At 34.4% G+C, this 20,461-nt stretch overlaps 1 protein-coding gene across 26 annotated transcripts in view; it reads left to right on the top strand.

The window, feature by feature from the left end:
• GPHN (gephyrin) overlaps positions 1 to 20,461 on the top strand; it is a 675,135-nt gene that overhangs the window by 324,548 nt on the left and 330,126 nt on the right. For 16 of the 26 annotated variants that reach the window (XM_034937122.3, XM_034937124.3, XM_034937127.3 and 13 more), the window contains exon 5: positions 12,630 to 12,668. The exons of the other annotated variants lie outside the window; for them this stretch is intronic. In XM_034937122.3, coding sequence (XP_034793013.1) covers positions 12,630 to 12,668 — 39 coding nt within the window. The remainder of the gene's footprint in view (positions 1 to 12,629; positions 12,669 to 20,461) is intronic. 26 annotated transcript variants of the gene reach the window in all.

The following is a 20,461-nucleotide window of genomic DNA, read 5'->3' on the forward strand; positions in this document are numbered from 1 at the left end:
ATAAATGAAGTTTTATTGGAACAAAGCTACACTTATTTATGTATTGTCTATGGCTAAAACAGCAGAGTTGAGAAGTTGTAAACAAGACCACATAGCCTATAAAGCCTGACGTATTTATCATCTGATGCTTTGCAAAAAAAGTTTGTCCACCCATGGCCTTTTGGATGACAACAAGTCATCTTTACTCACATTTTTTTATTTTCTCACTTTTACCTTTGGTTCTTTAGTAATCCGAATAATGTTAGGCTTCCTTCCTTATATTTTTAGTTTTAGATGGAGCAAAGAAAAAATGCTTTTTTGCCATATTGAAGTGTATTGCCCCATTGTCTCAATAGACAATATAGCATAATAAAAATAAAATATCCCTTATTCTAAATAATATATAGAATTCTGCACTTTAAAAATTAATACAATGAATTTGTTGTACATTAAGTAAAATCTCACTGTTAAAAATAATTTTAAACTGAGAAAAAATAATTTGAAACTGACATTCTTAGGAATGCCTCATAACAAAAGTATGCTGATATAATTGATGATTATACTCAAACAAAAGAAGAAATAGCAAAAATACCAGGAAACTGTAAATTTGACATAAGGAATGTTTATTTAAAAGAGTTCTTATAACTGTTTCATTATGGAAGTGAAGAGGCATCAGACAAAATGACCTCTTTCAAGAGGGAAAATACTACAAAATGGTACCAAAGAAACCTGACTTAGGAAAAGACTCTGAATTTTAGAAGATATATTCTGTTTATAGACTACTTTTAGGTTGCTTTGGGGCAGATTAATATCTAAGCTTTTCTACAAATTTTTTTCACTTAGGTTATTAGATTTTTTTCATGAAAATGTCAGTTTTCTAGTACAAATTAAAGAAAGTTACAAAAATTGTTTTATAATCAATTTGTTGAAATATATGTATTTCATAATTTTAAGTGTGTGTTTACTATAAGACAGGTATTATTTTATGTAGTCATTAGTCATTTTTCTTTCTTATATTGTAATGCTTCAAAAATAAGAACACTGTATAAGCCCTGGGAAGAAGAAAAAATTGACCTAAGTTACTAACAACATGTTAATGATTTTCAGTTTGTTACTCTTGTGAAAGAGAGTGAGAATTTACATTTAATAACTCACCTAAAAGTTAATATTGGCCATTTTCACAATCAGAAAACACTCTCCTACATTTTAACAGAAGCATAGCATAAAATACCATATTTAATCATTTGTTTTTGATAGAAAATTTGATTTTGTTTTGAGTAAAATAAAATACCTGTTATACATGGTAAGGCTAAAATTAATCATATTGAACTAGGATTTTGACTATCTTAAAATTGTTCTATGCAAATAGGATAATTTAACAATATTAAATTGCTTACAAAGCAGAATACTAGAAACCCTTATACCTGAAGTATTTAAAACTAAATTTAATAAAATGTTCCATCCCTCTATAGTCAGATTTGATGGTTATATTTGATGGCATTTTAAGGAGCTCATCCTAATTTTATGAAATAGTTCCCATGTCATATCTTTGTCTAAACACGTTGGCATGCAATATGGTATAGTGGAAAAAGCTTACACTATAGAGTCAGATTCCTAAATTTAAATATTAGTGCTACTACTTACTAACTATGAAACTTAAGGCAAGTTGACCTGTTCAAATCTTGTTTTCTCATGTGCTAAATTAGCTAATTTTTCTCATCTGCTAAATTAGCTGATGCCTACCTACATCTCAAAATTGTTGATTCTAATAATAAAAATAGTCAATAATAACAACTAACACTTACATATAGCAATTACTGTGTGCAAATAACTCTTTTAAGCATATGTTAACTCATTTATTCTTCAAAACAACCATATGAGGCCAGGTGTGGTGGCTCATGCCTGTAATCCCAGCCCTTTGGGAGGCCGAGGTGGGTGGATCACTTGAGGTCAGGATTTTGAGACCAGCCTGGCCAACATGGTGAAACCCATGTCTACTAAAATACAAAAAAATTAGCCAGGCATGTTGTTGCATGGCTGTGGTCCCAGCTACTCAGGAGGCCGAATCATGAGAATCACTTGAACCCAGGAGGCGGAAGTTGCAGTGAGCAAAGATGGGGCCACTGCATTCCAACCTGGGTGACAGAGTGAGACCCTGTTTTAAAAAATAAATAAATAAGATATGTATAAGGAAGGTACTATTTATTGTTATCTCTGCCTTAAAGATGGAGAAACTGTGACACAGATTGATTCATTGACTTGCCCAAGATTTTTCAAGTAGTAAATGGCAATAAATGCATGTAAAAGGATCTAACATAATGCCTGTAATCTTTGTAGATGCTCAGTATTTGTTCTTTTTCTTCCTCATTTAATTAACAGTACTACCTGTTATCTCTAATTAGATATGGTAGCTCCAAATACTTTTGCTACTAACCATTGTGCTTCTGATAGCTATTGTTAACTACAAACATAATTGGTGGATATGTCTTAAAAATAAGGACTTGTCTTGAAACAGCCAGATATGTGAAAAAATAACTTTTTAGTAATAGCCCACTTTATATCTGGGTTTTATAATTATTTTTGTATTGTCCACTGAAAGCAGAATTTTTTTTTTTTGTATCATAGGCACACTTAAGACCTTCCTGTTTGGTAAGAACAGCATTCATTGTCTTTGTTCAATGTAACAAATATTTATGAAGCACCTTGGGCTTTATCAAACCTAAAGCTAAAGTACATATACTCCTAAAATAGTCATATGACAATTCAAGACAGTTTAAACCTGGTACCAGAAATATTTAGCCAATTCAGGCAAAAAGATTTATTCAAAGAGAAAGATTAAAAGAGAGCTTGAGTGAAATTTTTATAAAATTCAGGCTAAAATTGAATGGGATTCAGGTTTTGAAAAAGGAAGACCTTGATGGTAGGAGTAAAGAAGAAGGAAAATATATGAGCAAGGCACAGAGAAATACAAACATAAAATCTTGCTGGCTAAAACAGAGAATTCACTTTACGTAGAAGGATGGATACACTAGACCTACATTATTTTATTTCTTTCAGACTGGCTAGAGAGGTACCAAATACAGAAATGAGAGATTTACTGTATTAGTCTGTTCTCACATCGCTAATAAAAACGTACACAAGTCTGGGTAATTTGTAAAAGAAAGAGGCTTAATTGACTCACAGTTCAGCAGGGTGTGGTAGGCCTTAGGAAACTTATAATCATGGTGGAAGTTGAAGCAAACACATCCTTCTTCACATGGCGGCAGCAAGTAGAAGTACAGAGCAACAGGGGGAAAAGCCCCTTATAAAAACATCAGATCTCAGGAGAACTCACTATCATGAGAACCATGAGAAAAGCATGAGGGTAACTGCCCCATGATTAAATTATTAGTACCTCCCACCAAGTCCCTCCCATTACACATAGAGATTATGGGAATTACAATTCAAGACCAGATTTGGGTGGGGACACAGCGAAACCATATCACTGCCGTTATTCAGAGATTCCTTGGAAACGAGAATTCATGAGTCTCCTGTCAGCCAGTATAGACAGTAAAATCATGCTTTCAGGACTTTCTTAGACTCTTTTTTGAATCAGCATTTATTCGAATGCACATGAATACATTCCTCAGTAGGACTAACTTTATTCTCTTTGGAGGTTGTTTTTATGCCCTGGTTAAAAAAAAAAAAAGTTCTGATTTAATCTGCAAACCTAGTAACTATCCATTTATTTACTTATTAAATTTAAACTGCTGAGAGGCACACAATTCCAATTTTGTTGATTTGTTGTCTGGAAACCTTTTCAGTCAATATTTCCCTTAGAATCAAGAATCAAGACAATCAGGGAATATGTAATCATAGATTTTGTCAGTGCTATATCTTAATTAGCTTAGCATTTGTATAAAATTACAAACTTTATAATAGTGGAGAAATCATAGTATCTCAGAGTTTGAAGAGAACAAAGACCATCATGTTCAAAGCCCTAGCATGCCCTTTTCATCATTCCAGCCTGAACATTTCAACCATCACTTCTTCTATCGAAGAGTTCATTGTTTAGACAACTCTACTTGTTTGAAAGTCTAAATATATCAAACTGAAATCTGTGACCTTATAATTTCTACCCACTTGTCCTAATTTTGCTCTTGGCTGTGCTCAAAAGAAGGTTAATTCCTCCTCTGCATGACATTTCTGACATTTGAAAAGAAATGTTATGTTTCTCCTTAAGTCCACTTACTTATGGATTATTTTTGCATTTAATTTTTCTGCCAGGCACAGACTTACCCAGAACATACATCCTCTATTTTTTATGCATGAAAAAAGAAAAGCTCCGTAGTAAAATGGTGCCGGTATAAAAATTACAGGTACAAAATTAGACCATTTAGATAAATAATTAGAGCAATAACTGACTTTGCATTTAAGACTGTTAAGTTTTGAAATATGTCCCATCAATACCTAATTTATTGAGAGTTTTTAGCATGAAAGTTTGTTGAATTTTGTCAAAGGCCTTTTCTGCATGTATTGAGATAATCATGTGGTTTTTGTCTTTGGCTCTGTTTATATGCTGGATTACATTTATTGATTTGCGTATATTGAACCAGCCTTGCATCCCAGGGATGAAGCCCACTTGATCATGGTGGATAAGCTTTTTGATGTGCTGCTGGATTCGGTTTGCCAGTATTTTATTGAGGATTTTTGCATCAATGTTCATCAAGGGTATTGGTCTAAAATTCTCTTTTATGATTGTGTCTCTGCCCGGCTTTGGTATCAGAATGATGCTGGCCTCATAAAATGAGTTAGGCAGGATTCCCTCTTTTTCTATTGATTGGAATAGTTTCAGAAGGAATGGTACCAGTTCCTCCTTGTACCTCTGGTAGAATTCGGCTGTGAATCCATCTGGTCCTGGACTCTTTTTGGTTGGTAAGCTATTGATTATTGCCACAATTTCAGATCCTGTTATTGGTCTATTCAGAGATTCAACTTCTTCCTGGTTTAGTCTTGGGAGAGTGTATGTGTCAAGGAATTTATCCATTTCTTCTAGATTTTCTAGTTTATTTGCGTAGAGGTGTTTGTAGTATTCTCTGATGGTAGTTTGTATTTCTGTGGGATCGGTGGTGATATCCCCTTTATCATTTTTTATTGCGTCTATTTGATTCTTCTCTCTTTTTTTCTTTATTAGTCTTGCTAGCGGTCTATCAATTTTGTTGATCCTTTCAAAAAACCAGCTCCTGGATTCATTAATTTTTTGAAGGGTTTTTTGTGTCTCTATGTCCTTCAGTTCTGCTCTGATTTTAGTTATTTCTTGCCTTCTGCTAGCTTTTGAATGTGTTTGCTCTTGCTTTTCTAGTTCTTCTAATTGTGATGTTAGGGTGTCAATTTTGGATCTTCCCTGCTTTCTCTTGTGGGCATTTAGTGCTATAAATTTCCCTCTACACACTGCTTTGAATATTGATGGGACATATTTCAAAATAATAAGAGCTATCTATGACAAACCCACAGCCAATATCATACTGAATGGGCAAAAACTGGAAGCATTCCCTTTGAAAACTGGCACAAGACAGGGATGCCCTCTCTCACCACTCCTATTCAACATAGTGTTGGAAGTTCTGGCCAGGGCAATTAGGCAGGAGAAGGAAATAAAGGGTATTCAATTAGGAAAGAGGAAGTCAAATTGTCCGTGTCTGCAGATGACATGATTGTATATCTAGAAAACCCCATTGTCTCAGCCCAAAATCTCCTTAAGCTGATAAGCAACTTCAGCAAAGTCTCAGGATACAAAATCAATGTACAAAAATCACAAGCATTCCTATACACAAACAACAGACAGAGAGCCAAATCGTGAGTGAACTCCCATTCACAATGGCTTCAAAGATAATAAAATACCTAGGAATCCAACTTACAAGGGATGTGAAGGACCTCTTCAAGGAGAACTACAAACCGCTGCTCAAGGAAATAAAAGAGGATACAAACAAATGGAAGAACATTCCATGCTCATGGGTAGGAAGAATCAATATCGTGAAAATGGCCATACTGCCCAAGGTAATTTACAGATTCAATGCCATCCCCATCAAGCTACCAATGCCTTTCTTCACAGAATTGGAAAAAACTACTTTAAAGTTCATATGGAACCAAAAAAGAGCCCGCATCGCCAAGTCAATCCTAAGCCAAAAGAACAAAGCTGGAGGCATCACACTACCTGACTTCAAACTATACTACAAGGCTACAGTAACCAAAACAGCATGGTACTGGTACCAAAACAGAGATATAGATCAATGGAACAGAACAGAGCCCTCAGAAATAACACCGCATATCTACAACTATCTGATCTTTGACAAACCTGAGAAAAACAAGCAATGGGGAAAGGATTCCCTATTTAATAAATGGTGCTGGGAAAACTGGCTAGCCATATGGAGAAAGCTGAAACTGGATCCCTTCCTTACACCTGATACAAAAATCAATTCAAGATGGATTCAAGACTTAAACGTTAGACCTAAAACCATAAAAACCCTAGAAGAAAACCTAGGCAATACCATTCAGGACATAGGCATGGGCAAGGACTTCATGTCTAAAACACCAAAAGCAATGGCAACAAAAGCCAAAATTGACAAATGGGATCTAATTAAAGTAAAGAGCTTCTGCACAGCAGAAGAAACTACCATCAGAGTGAACAGGCAACCTACAAAATGGGAGAAAATTTTCGCAACCTACTCATCTGACAAAGGGCTAATATCCAGAATCTGCAATGAACTCAAACAAATTTACAAGAAAAAAACAAACAACCCCATCAAAAAGTGGGCGAAAGACATGAACAGACACTTCTCAAAAGAAGACATTTATGCAGCCAAAAAACACATGAAAAAATGCTCACCATCACTGGCCATCAGAGAAATGCAAATCAAAACCACAATGAGATACCATCTCACACCAGTTAGAATGGCAGTCATTAAAAAGTCAGGAAACAACAGGTGCTGGAGAGGATGTGGAGAAACAGGAACACTTTTACACTGTTGGTGGGACTGTAAACTAGTTCAACCATTGTGGAAGTCAGTGTGGCGATTCCTCAGGGATCTAGAACTACAAATACCATTTGACCCAGCCATCCCATTACTGGGTATATACCCAAAGGACTATAAATCATGCTGCTATAAAGACACATGCACACGTATGTTTATTGCGGCATTATTCACAATAACAAAGACTTGGAACCAACCCAAATGTCCAACAATGATAGACTGGATTAAGAAAATGTGGCACATATACACCATGGAATACTATGCAGCCATAAAAAATGATGAGTTCATGTCCTTTGTAGGGACATGGATGAAATTGGAAACCATCATTCTCAGTTAACTATCGCAAGAACAAAAAACCAAACACCACATATTCTCACTCATAGGTGGGAATTGAATAATGAGATCACATGGACACAGGAAGGGGAACATCACACTCTGGGGACTGTTGGGGGATGGGGGGAGGGGGGAGGGATAGCATTGGGAGATATACCTAATGCTAGATGACGAGTTAGTGGGTGCAGCACACCAGCATGGCACATGTATACTGCACAATGTGCACATGCACCCTAAAACTTAAAGTATAATAATAAAAAAAAAAATAAATAAAAATAAATAAATAAATAAATAAATAAATAAAAAGACTGTTAAGTTGAAAGGGTCCTGTTCCACACAGTAGCACTAAAGAGGGAAGAGTACATTGTTCCTTGAGGTCAGAATTTTTGCAATTTTGAGAATAAGGCAAAAACAAAAATTTCCTATATGAAGAACCCACAAATAAAAATTATATATTCAATTTCCTTTAAATATATATCCTAATTGTATACCTACTCTATGTCAGAATATGTGCTCAGCTTTTATGGGGCCCTATGGATACGAGAGATCATATGTTAAATAAACATACAAGCAAGTGTAGATGCAAGTGATGGTAAGTTCTGTTTCTAATTACAGTTCTAACTAGAAAAATAGTGTTGCCCATATAACCTTTTATGGAGTAGCATAACATACTGCTTAATTCTGCTCTGTAATGGGGCATAAAATTAATAATAGCAAAAATAACATAGTGGTTAAGAGCACAGACTATTTGGGTTTGAATCTTAGATCCACCTGTTATTAGTGTGCAACCCCATGCAATTTACTTAACTTTAAAAACCTGTTTTCTTATGTGTAAAATGATAGTAAGAGTACTTGCCTCATAGGGTACTTATGTTATGTAAATAATATAAGCAAGGCACTAAAAACAATATTTCCTTGCTATAGAAATCTTTGCTATTATTATCTACAATATGTTTAGAAAGAGCTTTAGCTTTAAAAATAAGTAGATGATGGTTGAATAAATATTATAAGAATTATTCTCTGAAAGAAAAATCGAACAAGATAGAACTTAAAGTACACAATAGTATAGTTGCAGAAAAGGAAAAAGAAATATCAAAGAAGACATGTTAAATCCTTGTTTTAGCTTGAATTTATCAGTGATTATATCTTGAAATCACCTTTCCAGTTCACCCTTCCAAATCTACTCTTGTAAAATGAAAAGAGGCTAGCATACCAGAATACTTTGGTTTTGCAAAATATGTGCTAAGAAATTAACAACAAAATATAAATAAATATTTTGCAGATATATTAGTAAAATGCTAAAAGTATATTTATCTAGAGACATAGTCTAAGGAATGAAGATTTCAGGATATTCCTTTCTTTACTACTGTCTGGAATCAGGAATATGGATTTCTCTCTCTGTGTATTAGGTATCCATCTATGAAATGGACTTACTGTTGCCTTTCACATAAAATGTAATAAGATGACAACAAATGAGTACTTTATATCTGTCAAGTACTATGAACTTCTCAGAATAATATCACTGGATTAGAAGGGCAGAATATTTGTAACTTTGTTGTTACTGCCTGCCATAAAAGGCATCTGATAGGGATTCAGAAAGTAGATTGAGGCAACAAAGTAAACAATTTGAATAATTCTAATAATTTTACCAGTATTATTTTCTTATATTGAAACTTGGAACTGCTACTAAAATATGAAGGACAAATGTCCACTGGAGGTAGTAACCATTTTAGATATTTATTAATGGCACATAGATGAGAATTAGCAGAAAGGATCCAAGTTCCTTCAAAAGATGCTGAGAAGAAAGAAGCAGTAAACCTCTCTTGTATGTACAGTTTGAAAATGATGGTTGTCAGTTTCACTGAATGAACGAGACCGAAGGCCAAAGGCAACAATGTGGAAGAAGCAGTCCATCATGCTGGAAGGACTAATTGGTATACAAAGAAATAAATTATACTTCTCTATGAAGAATGAAGATAACATTATAGCCATGAGTGCCACTGGGATAATTTAAGTGTCTTACCCCTCAGCTTCTTCACTCCTTTCTATAGGTTGTATTGCAGCAAATGACATAATATCCTTACGTGGAATAATCCTCAGGCTAAACCTTTATGGAAAGAAAAGCTAGGTCAGTTTTGATTAGGAGGTGCTTCTGAATGCAGTTTTACAAAATTTTTTAAATACTCTTTTTTTTACAAAATGGAGGTATTTGAACCAGAGAGAATATAATTGTTAGTTTTGAATATTGTATAACTATAATGGAGTCTTATTATAATGTGTCAATTGTCTGCTGTGATTCAAGATTACATTGTATAGGCAAACCCATTATAATGAGGTCACTTTAATAACCCCATTGATGAGATTCAACAGAAATTCATATCATGCTAATTTCTGACTATTGTTAGGGTATGTATTTAGAGTTTAGTTAATTGTGTGATACTTTGATATAAGTTCCATTTATGGGCCCTATTTACTTCCTCTTTCATTCTCTCCCATTTTGCCATTTTCAAGACTTACTGGTATTGTACTTTGTCCTTTGAGATGGCGCTGCTCTGCGGGGTAGATAGATGAATGAATATCACCCTCTTTAATAAATAATATTTAGAGGAATGAGAGGTTACTTGTATATAATATTGAAAGCAGGCCAGTTGTGGTAGCTCATGCCTGTAATCCCAGCACTTTGGGAGGTCAAGGTGAGCAGATCACCTGAGGTCAGGAGTTCGAGACCAGCCTGGCCAACATGGTGAAACCCCGTCTCTACTAAAAATAGAAAAAATAGCCAGGCATGATGACATGCCCCTGTAATCCCATCTACTCAGGAGGCTGAGGCAGGAGAATCATTTGTACCCAGTAGGTGGAGGTTGCAATGAGCCAAGATTGCACCACTGCACTCCAGCCTGGGTAACAGAGCCAGACACTGTCTCAAAAATAAAATAAAAAATAAAACTAATAATAATATTGAAAGCAAATCCTAGTATAAGTATACATTCCCCCAAACATTTACCATGGACAATAGTAGCAGCAATATTAACAGTAAATTCTAGTCCATCTTTGCTCAAATTTTAGTTATTGCTCTTTGCCTTCTAAATATAAAATACTATAGGACAGGGGTCAGCAAACCTATTTAAAAGGGCCAGATGGTAAATTTTTTAGATTTTGTAGGCATATGGTCTCTGTCAAAACTACCCAACTCTGCCAGACCGGTAGCACAGAGGCAGCCACAGATGATATAAATGAATGAGCCTGGCTGTGCTCTAATAAAACTTTATTATGGCCACTGAATTTGGATTTCATATATTTCTACGTGTCATGAAATATTATTCTTCTTTTGATTATCTCTTGAATCATTAAAAAATACAAAGATCACTTATAGAGTGCAGGCCATACAAAAAAAAAAAAAAAAAAACAGGAAATGGGCAGGATTTGGCCCTTGGGCTGTAGTTTGCCGACCCCTGTTTTAGAACATTCCTATTCTATAGTACACTAGCGTCTGCTCTGTTAATCTTAAAGCTCATAGTATGTGAGCTTTCAGAAGAATGCTCTGAAAAATTGAGATTGAGAGAGGAAGCCCCATAAGAAGTTAATGCTTCATGGACTCAAATATGTACTTAAAGCCTACTAGATAGATATAGATATAGATATAGATATAGATATAGGTATAGATATAGGTATAGATATAGATATATACATGCCAGGCACTGTTTAAGATGTTGAGATAGAGCAATGAGTTAAGAAGTCAAAAGTCCCTACCTTTATGGAATTTACATTTTAGTGAGAGGATACAAGCTATTAAAAAACAAGTAAACTCTATAGAACTGGAGATGGTAAGCGCTATGTTTAAAAATTAACCAGGGAGGGAGGATAGGTAGCCCAGGTAGGAAAGAGGGTTATAATTTTAAATAGGGTCATCCATTAAGGAAGGCCTCATTGATAAGATGACATTTGAACAAAGACCTAAAGGAGGAGAGAGAGGAAGCCATGGATCATGTGGAACCTGTATGCCACCCTTAGTGTAACAGAGTAGAGGCATGGCATGAACTGACATATTTTAATGGGAAAACAAGTTAGGAGACTATTAAAATAATCCAGGTGGAAAATGACAGTGGCTTAGACCAATGATAGAGGTGGAGGTAGTGAGAAGTAGATTACTGATATATTTTGAAGGGAGAGGTAAACAGATGGAATAAGATAAAGAGAGAAGTCAGGTATAAGACCCAAGATTTGCCTTGGGAATTAGAAGAATGTAGTTTCCATTTACTGAAATGGAGAAGACTATGGGAAAAGTAGGTTTGAGGGGGAAGATCAGGAATTTTACTTTGGTTATGGAAACCTGAACTTCCTTTAGATATCCAAGTGGAGATATTGAATTGCAATTACATATTAAGTATATGAGGCCGGGCATGGTGACTCACACCTGTAATCCCAGCACTTTGGGAGGTTGAGGTGGGCGGATCACATAAAGTCAGGAGTTCAAGACCAGCCTGGACAACCAGGTGAAACCCTGTCTCTAGTAAAAAAGAAAAGAAAAGAAAAGAAAAAAGCCAGACCTGGTGGTGCACGCCTGTAATCCCAGCTACTCGGGAGGCTGAGGCAGGAGAATTGCTTGAACCCAAGAGGCAAGGTTTGCAGTGAGCTGAGATTGCACCACTGCACTCCAGCCTGGGTGACAGAGTAAGACTCCTTCCCCCCGCCCCCACCCCACCCCCCCCCCGCCCCGCCCAAAAAAAGTAGATATTAGGTATGTGTATCTAGACTTCAGTAGGAAAATCTGGGCTAGAAATATTATTTTTGGAGTCATCAACATATAAATGGAATTAAAATCCATGACAATTGATGAGATCACCAAGATATTTACTGGTATTACTATTTGTTGATTGATATTACTGCCCCTGATTCTTCTCATCCACTTTCAAAGAGGTAGGTAGTTTCTAGTAATCTGTCCCCTCTGCTCATTCACAAAGAGTGGAAGGGATCCCACTGAATTAGAAACCCGACCTACACAGGAAGTACCATTAGTTGACCATCTTCCCATTTTGCCGTGGTGTAAACATATGAGTGAATTTTTCCAAGTACCTCCTTGCTGGAAACTGTTTGCACTGGAGGTAAGTGTGAAAGGGAGGTTGTGGGGAATGATGGGGTGAGGGCTGCCTAAACTTTTCCCATAACTCAGAAATGGTTTCATTCTGAGGAAGGGAGAAGGTTCAGGCTGGTTCTTATTTCCCTGAACCAGTTTGTACAGCCCTAAATTTGACCTGCTTTCCTCAAACTGGGAGTCAGAAATCCCTTTTCTCTTCTGTTTTTCTGCTGCAGAAATTCCCAACATTCCCATTTTGTGGGCTCCAGAAAGGGGTAAGCGAAGACTTCAATCCCAGCCAATCATTTTCAGATTAATAATTTTTAGTGTTTTGGTTTCTTTTATCATCATAAAAAATGCTTGGATCCATTTTTCACATCTGTTTAATTTCCTTGTGGATTGTTATGTATCTATGTTCTAGGGTCATTCTGTATCCCTGGGCAATAGAGTTCAGATCCATCTGCTATTTCCATTTGTGTGCTGTTCTCTTGTGGATTCTCATTTGCAGTTTATTGATTACTGTATCCTAGATGGAAGACACCCAATTCAGGGGACTGCCTCACTCTCAATCTCATCTTTTCCTGAATGGTGTTTTATTCCTCTGCTGAGAGCTTGCTATTACACTACCCAACTGCTTCTGATGATCCGTCATTGTTTCTCTACTGTTCTGTCTTCCTGCTTGATTGCCTTTGGTTTTTGTCTCTCCTTTTTGCCTCACTTCACTCATCTGCTGAATGATTTGCATTCTTCACTCACTGGTGCTTTGTCCATCAGCAAATGGCCTGGTACTGCCATATCCATCTGCTATTTTAGCATTTTAGATTGCCCAGCATTATCTATCTGCTCCCCTACAATTCCCCTATACTGTGGCCTAACAAGTGCTATGCCATCTGCCTGCCTGATCTTGCCCTGCCCAATCTATGCCTGTAACACTGTAAGTAGGTGAGATTGTTTAGCATTTCTGCTATCATCTACACTTGCCTTGTGCCACTGAGTTAGACTGCTGACTGAGTTTGCTCGACTGTTGCCTCCTCTACCTATTTGCTACCTGTGGCTGCCCCATTAATTTATTTGAGATATTGAAATCATCTCCTTTGTACTTGCAACTTGCTGATTGGCCTGTGTTGCCTCCTTTACAGTTTGCTGCATTTAAAAAGTCACTGGCATTGCTCCTCTGTTGTCTTGTAACCCTGATCATATTTTATTTCCAATGAAAGTTTTGCCTACATATCGTCCAAACATCTTAGAAATAGGAAAATGCTTTGCTATCTAACAGCCCAGTCCAGTTTGCTCCTAAACTGACTTTTTAAACTACCACCTGTCCTTTCTGCTTTTTTATACAGCTCCATATTCTTCTCTTTATGTAAGAATATATTTTTTTATAAATCATCATCTTTGCTTAAGTTTTCCTTTCACATCATATATTATGTACATTTATTTCTTGTGTATGGGATCTTTTAATAATTTTCCATATACTAAAATTATTTCTTAATTTATTATTCCTAAATTTTCCAGGGTTTTATAAGGATAAGTTACTCCTATTAATTTTATCCTTTTTAATAAGACCAGAAGATTTTTTTGCAACTTTAAAAGCATCATCTCTAAAAATAAATTTAATTATCTTGTAATTCTTTGTAGTTTAGATTAAAGTAGCTTTCTGCTCTGCTCTATTTTTTCCTTTGAGAATATCATTTCTCAGCTTCCTCATAGTTTACGTAATACCAGTTCTTTAGAGATCCTTTAGATGTATTTATCTTCCTTCCTTTTAAACTCTTTTCTTGTATGTTGGGTAAACCTTTGAAATTGATATTTTCTCATTATTGTATTTGCAAAGTACTTGGCATCTAAAAATAACTTGCAACATAACATTATCTGCACTGTAAAACTTACAGTCTTATTTGTTTATATTTAAATGAAAGCTCAAATACAAGAACCAAAGAATAATTTTGGTGAAATTTGCAAGAGTCTAAGGAGGAGATGTAAAGTGGGGTGTGTATGTGTGCATGCATATGTGTATATAGAGATTTGAAGTGTTTTATGTGTGTATCTACAATGTCATTGTGCTCGAAGTGTGGAAAATGCTGAGTATCCATATTAAATTTTATTTTTACAAAAAAATCTAAAGAGGTGATAGATTTAGGGATACGGAAAAAGTATGGATGGGTTTTTATTTTCTTTTAATAATATAGATAAAATTTGTCAGTGTGAAGAAAAAGGATGCTCTAGGGAAGTTAAAATCATTTCAGTAGCTTTTTAAAATTTTGGTAAAATATAAACATAAAATTTACCATTTTAACCAATTTTAAGTGTACAATTCAGTGATATTAGCACATTCACAGTTTTGTGCAACCGTCACCACTGTTTCTAGAACTTTTATCATCCCATTTAGAAACTCTGTACCCATTAAACAAAAACTCCCCATTCCTCCCTCCCCCAACCCCTGGTAAACTATAATCTACTTTCTGTCTTTATAAATTTGCCTATTCTAGATACCTCATATAAGTGGAATCATACCAGTTTTGTCTTTCAGTGTCTAGCTTATTTCACTTAGCAAAATGTTTTCAGGGTTCATTTATATTATATCATGTATTAGAATTTCATCCCTTTTTAACTCTGACTAATATTCCATTGTATGTATATACCACAACTTTTTTATCAGTTCACCTGTTGGTGGACACTGGGTTGTTTTCAGCTTTTAGCTTTTACAAATAATGCTCCTACAAACATTGGCATGCAAGTATCTGTTTTTCTTTTGGTTATATAACTAGAAATGGATTCAATAGCATTTAATACTTTTGTCCAAGAAGAAATTAAATTAATAGCAAAGAGATCAGGGAAACCACATAATTAATATGAAAGATTAATAAGTCCAAGATTTGATATTAGGAGCAGAAGAAATTATAAACTTTTAGAAAGGCTACAGAAGGCCAAATGATAAAATTTAGAAGACTATTCTATGAATAAAAGGGATAATGAAGTTAAAATGACACAGATCTTGGATGATTGTAAGATAACAAAAATGATTCTGAAGAAAGTTAAATTTTAAATAAATAACCAACTTAAGGACAGTATCATGGCACATCTTTGAAATGGAATAATGTGGGCTTTTATAGAGGAGAGAGGTAGGCATTTGAAAGGCAAGGTTTAAATGAAGATGACTAAGATGAGGGAACCAGGTCATGTTTAGAGGAACCAGCAATGGGAACAGGAATTCATTTCAATCCAGAGATCCTTCATCCTGTATACTCAGCCTTCTACCACTCATAGACATTTTTCTAAAAAGATTGCTAGGCTCGAACCCCAGAGATTCTGATTCAGTAGGTTTGGAATTTGGTTTAGGTAATGTGCACATACATGCCTCTGTGTGTGTGTGTGTGTGTGTGTGTGTGTCTGTGTGCGTGCGCACACGTGAACGTGTGTCTGTGTGTGTGTTTTAATCCACTGATGAAACACAATATGAGTTAAATTGAACTCTGTACCGTAGTGGCCTAGACCTTATAAGAATTTAAAAAGTTAAAGAGAATTGACCCTTGTCTTCAAGCAGTTTAAAACTGCAGTAGTTAAAAAATGATGGACTTAGGAAAGCAGTTTAAAACTGCAGTAGTTAAAATAATGATGGGCTTAGGAAAGAAGACTTCCAATCTGTTAGGTGATAAGTTCTCATTTGTTAATTCAACAATTTTAGGGGGGGTGATTTTTATACACTCTATCCATCCCTTCTCAATTGAGGTTCCCCATCTAAACTATCAAACACAGAAAATTGTTTGACTGTCTTCTCAATTCTCCTAAGGGTGGCACACCAGCTAGTACCATTCTATATGTGTTAGAGATAAGTTAATTCACTAGATACAAAAATTCTCTTAGAACCTTTTAAGAAAGGTTGGGTAATCTGTAGTCTGCTAGGAATATGTGACACAAAGACATAAAACGTGGCTCTTAAGGTGCTCACATTCCAAGAGAGGGGAAAAGACATTTAACAAAAAAAATGCATTTCTAATATCAACCACACAATTTTGTTCTTTTCATCTAATGGTTTGAGGAAAATGTTCAAAGTCACAGTGGCTGTATATAAGAAAATCCTTTCACCTCTTCTAAGCATTATTTATTCAGGAAGAAGAATGTAATAAGAATGATAAAGTCTGTATTACAACTTATCACAGCTGAAGGATGCTGGCAGTAACTTAAATGTCGATAGGAATCTCTTTAATTTTAAAGCCTAGAGCATTCAGTGACAGGTTAGTGATTTCATTGGTAGCTATTAATAAATAACAGTAACTAAAACTAGGCTTATTAGTTTCATAGTAAAGAGTAGAAAATGGGTATAGGTGAGTAGATAACTAATGTCCAATAGGCTGTTCTTGAATGTAATTGCAAGCACAGTGAGAGATTTTTGCCCCCGAAGTACAACTCTTATACCAATAATGAAAATGTTCAGGAATTTAATTTATTCTCACTATCAATTAAAACTCACTAAAATTCCTGCTGTCAGAAGGTTTAGTCATATTCATTAGTTTTTCTTATGGATTTGATTATTTCTGAACTATAAATTTATTTGTCCTCCCTATACTGATTTGTGCATTTAAACTTGAGAGCAGTTAGCTTTCATTCCTATTACTCAGTACTTCACACTGATTCCTTTAGGATAAACTTTGCTAACACATTTTTCCTTCTTCCTTCCAATTTCTTACCAAACTTTATTTTAACAGCACAGCTATGGAAAGATCAAGGTTGTCATGTTGAGAAAAGCATAACAATAGAAATTACGACCAGATTTAGCTTGTTTTCTTAGCAATAATGAACAATTTTAAAAGATTTTGCTTTGCCTGCATTCATTCTGAAAAACATTTTAAAGCAGAAAAAGCAGATTATGCCGATATTTTAATAAGGTGGAATAAAGGAAAATATAAGAGTAACATAATTTTATTAAACTCATTTTATTAATAATAAATATACTTTTTCTTATCTTATGATCTCTGAACTATTTTATTTTGAGGAAGCTGAATTTAAAATAGAGTGCTATAACGTGTTTCCTTTGTGTGAAAGTTAATCTGAGAAGGCAAAAGGTCTATCTCATTCTTACTAGGCTTCAAGTCCTTTATATCTAATAACAAGAAAATTCTCTAAATTAGGCAACTACTCCCTAACAAATCATCTATTTTTTCTTTTAGTTTTTTATTTTCTCCACTGAATGAGAGCAGAATGTATTCAAGACCTTGCAAAGGATATGGCTGAAGATGTAGCTTCCTTATATAAACATTTTGTGGAGGTTTCCATAAAATGAAGTGAAACTTTTGTGAAGTTTCACTTTTTTTATTTTGAATATAGATAATAACAGTAGCAGGCACTAATAATCAGTCTCCTAGTTTCTTAATCTCTCTTCTCCCCCCATTTGCCCTCCTACCATCAAATACTTCACTGTTGCTGGCAGAAACTAACTCATGGCACAAGAGATCAGGTGGGTGAGAAAGAGATCACTGGGGGAAAGTAAATTGCCCCAGAAAGACTGTTTGGTGCAAAGATCCTTTTTTCACATGTAACAATCTTTAATTTTATGAACATCAAAATCAATACCTGAAAAGTGCACTAGTTAGATATTTGGAATTTTTCAAATACAAACCACCACCAGACTTAGAATGCTTTTTAGATTTCTTATAATATTTAGTACTTATGAAGAAATTTAGTGTTTTTTACTTATATCAGCAACACAAAAACTGCTCAAATTTGATTCCTCAGATATTCAGGAATCAAATTTTCTTTGGTTTATTCATAGCCGTAGTAGTACATGTATATTTGCATTGTAATCAAAGGTGGTAATCGCCCTACAGAGATCTTAAGCAGAGGTCCTCAAAGAAAATACTGTATCTCTTATAAGTTAAATTATTTTCTCATCCAATGCTTTCTGATCAAAATTAAGATAGACTCTGTCAGAGGGATAAAATATGAAGTCTGTTTAGATATCCTGCTTCTCATGAAGGTTAGTAACTACATGGTAAGGCTAAAGGCCATCTGTAGAAAGCTTCTCTTTTACCAACAAGAAAACTGGTTTTCAAATTTCTCGTTACTTTCTCGTTAGTGTTAAGATATTAGGAGCACACCATTTTGCATATGATATGTGTTCAACTACAGCATAAAATGACCTTTTTATTGTGAAATGGGTATTCAGTCCATATTGTAATATAAAAATATATGGTCATTTAGGAGAAGGAAAAGATGACGTTCATCTTTTTAATAATAGAGTTTTAAAATAACTCCTTTTTTACTGAACATGGAAATAATACATGCTTTTTGCAAGAAAAAAAGAATTTGGGGAAAATATAGCAAAGCAAAATGAAGTTAATAAAAACACCAATAATCTGAACCCACAATTATTACCTAAGACTAATTCATTAATTTGCCCAACTGGGAGCACACCATATATACTGGTTTATATCTTGGTTTTCTTAGTAATATCATCCCAATTATTATAATAATTACTAAAATGTATAGTACACTTACTGTATGCCATGTATTTTTATAAGTACTTTGTATATTATATCTAATTTAATCCACACAAGCCTACAAAATAGGTAGGTACCACTTTACAGATAAGAAAATTATATTTAGAAAGATTAAATGATTAAATAAATTGACCTGGATGTAGCAAAAGATGATAGAACTAGAATTTGAACTAGGTAGTCTTTACTCCAGATCCCTTGCTCTTAGCCACTCTCCTTTTCATATAATGTAAGCTTTCCTTCATTTAATAACTGTTCTACAAAAAATTGGGATTTGTCAATCACTGAAAAATACTTAAAAACTATGAGTAATTTAATTTCCCTATCATTAAACATTTAGGTTCTTTCCTATTTCCTATCACATTCTCTTTGTATAAATTATTATGTATACTTCTAATGATCACTTTAGAAATATTTCCTAAAATACAATAACTCACTCAAAATTGTGAAGTCTCATATTACATATTGCTAAATTACCCTCTTAGAATATGTACAAGTTTATATATTTGTACTATCAGTTTATGAGATTGTATTTCCATTAATCATTGTTAACCTTACCAATCTGGTAGGTGAAAAATTGTATTTTTATTGGCATATTGTAGAATATTAATCATTTTTAATCTTACCAATCTGGTAGGTGAAAAATTGTATTTTTATTGGCATATTGTAGAGTAATTTAAACACTGTTCTTGAATTTATTCAGTTTTGTTTCTCCTTTTATAAACTGCCCAGGTTTTCTGTTTTGTTTTGTTTTTGGCTCAGTAGCTGTTCTTAAATACTGATTGTAACCACAAAGAGGAGTGAAAAGAATTGGTTGTCAAGAAATAATTTTGGTAAGGTCAAATTTATGTTTTGGCTGTATCATTTTGACATATAAACCATTCATTTTCTCATTTCTCAAACTCCGTTAACATACCAGTACTCAATTATTTTATCACTCATGCTCTTAACAACACAGATCAAGCCAAAAATTGTATCCTGAATCAAAGGCATTAAGTTAATAAAATACAAACACATTTCTTCCTAATAAGTTAGTTTTTCCCTTTGTGAGATTTTTTCATGGCTGATGCATGATAGTTTATGTTCTAACTATCCTTTTCTTATGTAATGTTCACTGTTAAATAATTTACAGATAGAAACTTATTGAACTTCAGTAATGTAGAATTAATGGTCTATTCATAGATATAAGCCCTGGAAAATAATGTATAATTTGGACGTTTAATACACTTAGCTACTATTAGCAGTCATTTTAAAAAATACCAAATATAAACTCTTACACAATTATTTTGCTTGGCAAACTCATTTTTCTATATAGGAATTCCAAAGGAGACATTATTCTAGCATGCAATTAATATGAATTATATTTGATTATCTAGATATTGAAACCATTTTATAAACTTCTTTGACATGTAGAGCTCAACTTCCTCTTAAGCATTCAAGAGAACCTATTTTTTTTTAGTTGCCCATAATATGCAAACCATTTCAGAACCCAGAGATTTTTGGTGAGTGAATTAACATGTGGTTTGTATTTTTACATGGAAACTATATGTATAAATGGTTTTCAACCAGGGTAA

This window comes from Pan paniscus, chromosome 15 (genome assembly GCF_029289425.2).
Source record: "Pan paniscus chromosome 15, NHGRI_mPanPan1-v2.0_pri, whole genome shotgun sequence".
Lineage (NCBI taxonomy): Eukaryota > Metazoa > Chordata > Mammalia > Primates > Hominidae > Pan > Pan paniscus.